General features: G+C 42.9%; 1 protein-coding gene across 1 annotated transcript; it reads right to left on the reverse strand.

Moving 5' to 3' along the window:
- Nucleotides 1–2,104: 2,104 nt before the first annotated feature.
- org (oogenesis-related gene) lies at nucleotides 2,105–3,682 on the reverse strand. Its single transcript, XM_026344875.1, has 6 exons — nucleotides 3,537–3,682; nucleotides 3,364–3,435; nucleotides 3,065–3,284; nucleotides 2,697–2,860; nucleotides 2,329–2,436; nucleotides 2,105–2,248 (listed from the first exon to the last, which is right to left on the reverse strand). The coding sequence occupies exons 1-6, from the start codon at nucleotides 3,588–3,590 to the stop codon at nucleotides 2,201–2,203; spliced, it is 666 nt and encodes a 221-aa protein (XP_026200660.1). The 5' UTR covers nucleotides 3,591–3,682; the 3' UTR covers nucleotides 2,105–2,200.
- Nucleotides 3,683–4,720: the final 1,038 nt, after the last annotated feature.

Consider the following 4,720-nt stretch of genomic DNA (forward strand, 5'->3'; position numbering starts at 1 on the left):
TTGCACCCGAGAATCAGGAGGTGAAAAACGTCTGAGAGGAAGACAGGAAGAAAAAAGGAAGTCACAAAGTTCAATGTCAAAACAAGTGTTTTCAGGAATTAATTGAAGACAGCTGGATGTTGGTGCAAACAACTGAAATACATCCCTGTTGTACTGGATATTTACCATTTTGAACATAATACATAGGACTGAATTAAACTGGATTAAACAAACCGCTTAACAGGGCTCATACAGTTTGGCACATTATGACAGTTTTGGTTATACCTGAATAAAATCAGGAGACTTATAAAAGACAATAAAACAAAAACACAAGCAGTCGGCAGCAGAGCCAAAGATATCCTGACTTCTAGGTGCTACTACATTTACCATAAAGCAGTGAACATTGTGTCTTTATTTGGCTGATTCGCAAACGCCCAGATCTTTCCAGGTGAGCTTATCTGTCTTAAACTTTTACTACGACACAACAAATCACCAGGGTGAGTACTATTCATGATCTTTTAGAATAAAAGAAGCAGAGTTCTCCTTTAAACCTGCTACATAACAGGTCTGCACAGCGTTACTTTAAGTGCTTCCTCCACACTCGCTCCGAATCGCCAACACAAGCAGATAAACCACATAAAAAGTAACTTGTGCACAGAAATCAGGCCGATACAAGTGGGAAAAGAGATGAACATTAGCTCATCTCTTGGAGCAATTTTGTTCTGCCCCACCATCAGTGGCAATGAAGAGGGAGCGAGTGTGGGGAAAGTGGGTGCTGATTGTCGGACAAGGACGAGTTCTGGTTCAGTCATTTTCAAGAGGTTGGCAGGGCTCTTCACAGTCACCTGCCGCCTACTCCCCATAAATACAGCTCATAGATGGACTAAAAGAGGTACAACTCTGTAGGCAGCACAGAATTACTCTCAACAGCCTTCTCCTGATGTCAGTCGAATGAGAGCCACACAGCAGCAGCTTCCTCCTCACCTGCAGCACAGAGCCTGTGGGATGCGAGCATCTCGTTATGTGCTTGGATGAACTTGGGTCAAACAACTGAAAACCAGTCTTGTGCAGCATATTTTGGGACAAATGTGCTGCACAGTCTGATGCACATGACCTCATATGTGCCTGAAAAATATCTCTCTGGCTGCCCAATACATTTTATTTGTATTACAGATGAAAATTCTACATATTTTAAAAGTGTCTTTTCCTTATATTGCATAGAGTTGTAATGCTGCCCTCTGGAACCAACTATACATACAGGTCAACTCAGAAAAAGCAGTTTTTCCTCATGGAGCACCACATTTACAATATGACCTCAGTGTTAATGAAATAGATCATTTGCATTTGACACCTTATGGATTTATGGTGATGACTAGTGAGAAAGTCCCTTCGGTGGTTATGTACAGGAGAAATACAGCTAGTGACAGGCTTGATGAGAAGTTAAAAGATTTTCAGCCCATGATGCACAGTTGCTTCAGAAAGGCAACAATAAGAACCCCTCACACCATCAAGACCACTGTCAATTGTCATTTTAGACTTGAAGACTCAAACCTGTGTCCTACCCCTCCTTAAACCTCTTGGAGACCACTATCCCATCAGCACCAACCATAGAGCCTTATACTGTGCTGACCAACCAGCCCCAATCTAAACAACCACTCAATCCACCACCCTGGAGGATAAAGTGAAGGCATTTCACCAAAACGTAAATAGTTTAAGTTTTTAAACCCCATTGTTTTTGTGTATCTGGGAAGTTTTTTAAAAAAAAAAAAAAAAATCTGTTCGCTACACTTTCATACTTTAAGCCAAGTCTGCAGCCACCTCTCACTGGTTTCTGCAAACTTTAAAAGAGCTGAAGTAAACTGACATTTTCACAACTTGAAGGCAACTTCACCACCATAGTTTGAGCATGATTTAACAGTGTCGTCATCTTCCTAGTTCTGAGCCGGGAAAATCCCCTACAATTTAACATTAAACTGTCCCCACGCTGAGCAATTTTAATATCAAAACTGAATGTGTCATGTTTGTCACTTGTACCAGCTGCCTTTATAGAAACCTTACATCAAATGCTGACATTCAGTGGTCTCAGTTTCAGCACTGTTAAAAGAATAGGAACATAACTGCCATCTAGTGGGTGACAACAGTAATATCAAGGCAAATACACAATATTTTATTGAATTGGTATATAAACATACAAAACAGAACATTTTGTCAATATGACACATTAAACAGCAGGGCAAGAGACCTGAGCTTGAGTGGATGGTTCAACATCCTATAAAGCAAACAATAGTTTAGTGCATCATTTGGATTTCAGATCTCCACACATGAAGATGCTGCTATGAGTCACCTTACCGTTTTCACATCTTTAATAATGACCATGCCTTTCTCTTGAACCTCAATATCACTTTCTGTGTCGTTGTGTGAGCGGTACTCTTCACTCTCTGTCTCTACAGTGCTGGGCTGGGGAAAAAAAAAGTCAAGACTAATGTTTATTTTATGTAAACAATATATTAGAGGTCAGTGTATCAGACTACATGTCTAGAAAAGAAACTTCAAGGTCTCACACCAGACAACAGTACTTTACACATGAAGATGAAACCCGTTTCCTGTGTGCCTAATACAAGAATATTACACTGGATCATTTTACAAGCCATTTTAAATAATAGACAACTTAAGGCATGGTACAGCATTTAACAGGGAATACACTACGCAGCACCAACCTCATAGTCCGGATCTTCCTCAGGGTGGTCGTCATCTGCAAGCTCCTGAGTTAGTGCCTCAACCCAGGTCTGATGCTCCCCTTCCTCCTCATCATCCTCATCCAACTCATCCTGCTTTCGCTTGCTGCCCTTTCCACAGGGTTTAGTAGGAGATGCTCTAATTTCTGTTGGGAAATAGGCTCAGTAGTAAATCAAACCTCAATCTAAATACGAATTTAGACTGTTGATAAGTGTCACTGACATAAGGGGGCTCCATGTTCAGTCCATGACACAGGTCAGCTTAACGTTTTGCCAACATGAAATACATGTTTACATGAACACACCACGGATGTCGACGACTTCTTGCCACAGTGGCACACAGACTATACCTGGGGAGAGGGAGCGACCAATGCTGCTCGACACGGGGTAGCCCAGGGCGCCCTGCACCCACCGGGGCACGATGGAGAGCAGCAGACGGGTGAACCGGTGCAGGCGCTTGCGGCCTGCGAGACTGTGGCGTGCAGGACTGGGAACCGCGGGGCTAACGAGGGGGCTCTCCTGTGGATGCCGGAAGCCTAGGACCAACCAAAACCCGCGGTATGCGCGCACCTGCAAGCGAGAGTCAAGTTTCCAGTCTCATGTGAAGTCAACAGGTCAGGTTCAAGTCAGGATTACCCGCAGCACGTACCACGATGCTGAACGGCCAGAAGAGGCCGTCCACCACGGAGCGAAGCACGCCGCGTCTCCTCACAGCTCTGTCCTGCAGGTGAGGACACAAAACAACACAAGCTGCACACACCTCCGTGCTGAGACAAGTCCACGCTAGCTGGCGACAACCTGAGAGAAAGCGTCCGGCATTACCTCAGTGTTTTCGGCCTGCTCCCTCTCCACGGTGTCTCCGCGGGCTTCACTCATGGTGCTGCTGGACCTGCCGACTTGTGGCGTCGAGGAGAAACTGAAGGACAACAGGAAGTTCGGGATCGTGCAGGGGGAAATGTACCCGGACGTTAGGGCTGTGCAGCCAATCGGAGCGAGCACACACACCTGGAGCAATCAGCGCGGACCAATCAGTGAATCCCGCCAATTAACGAGACGGGGACGGTGGTCACGTGACTGCAGATGGCGGCCAGCGTGTGTGTGTTACAGAAGAAGTAGAACACTGTGATTGATGAGTGCAAAGGTTTAAATTAAGATTAAGGATTTAGTTTGAATAGAACTGAATTTCACAAACAAACATGCTATGTTACATTTTCATATTTAATTTTTTTATTTCATTATAAATGCAATATACTAAGTCACTGTAATGAGTTGTCCGTGTTCATCCATTAACTGGACCTTTGAGGACAGTACTCTGCTCAGGTCCAACTCTTCCCTAACTAGTCTAAAATACAGCCGATGACGGGGTTAGTTAGTGACATTTCTGTGGGTTCAAACACACATAGGGTCCACAGAAAATGAACAAGCTGACAAGCAAAATAAGCCATAAAATAGTAACTCAACATCACATTAAAAATGTAGTTAAAAAGATACTGCATGTATGTATTCATATCTATGGAGAACAAATGAAATAGAGAGAATATAATAAAGACAAACTCATAAGATATGTATGAGTTTGTCCTGATCCTGATCCACACTCCTTTCCAGTTGGTGGCGGTAAAATACACAAACTGCCAATAAACACTCAAACACTCTCAAACACACCTAGTGATGAAGCAGAGTCCTGCTGTAAATTGGATATTGATGATTTAAACAGAAAATTAACTAGTTCATGCTTAATTCATGGATGAAAACAAAACATTCCCTTGATCCAGGTCCAACATATCAAATGTGTAGGATATCAAGTCAATACTATCTATTGAATATCTTTGAGTGTGATTTTACAACATCATCGTGGCCTTTAGGAAAGTGTGATCGGCAGTAGGCCTATTCACAAAAGACTGAATAATTGATTAAGAACATAACAGCAGATTACTTGCTAATGAAAATAGTTAAAACCCAACTGCACATAAAAAAGGAACTTGAAACTATTTAACCACGAACAGTTC

This window comes from Anabas testudineus, chromosome 4, assembly GCF_900324465.2.
Source record: "Anabas testudineus chromosome 4, fAnaTes1.2, whole genome shotgun sequence".
Lineage (NCBI taxonomy): Eukaryota > Metazoa > Chordata > Actinopteri > Anabantiformes > Anabantidae > Anabas > Anabas testudineus.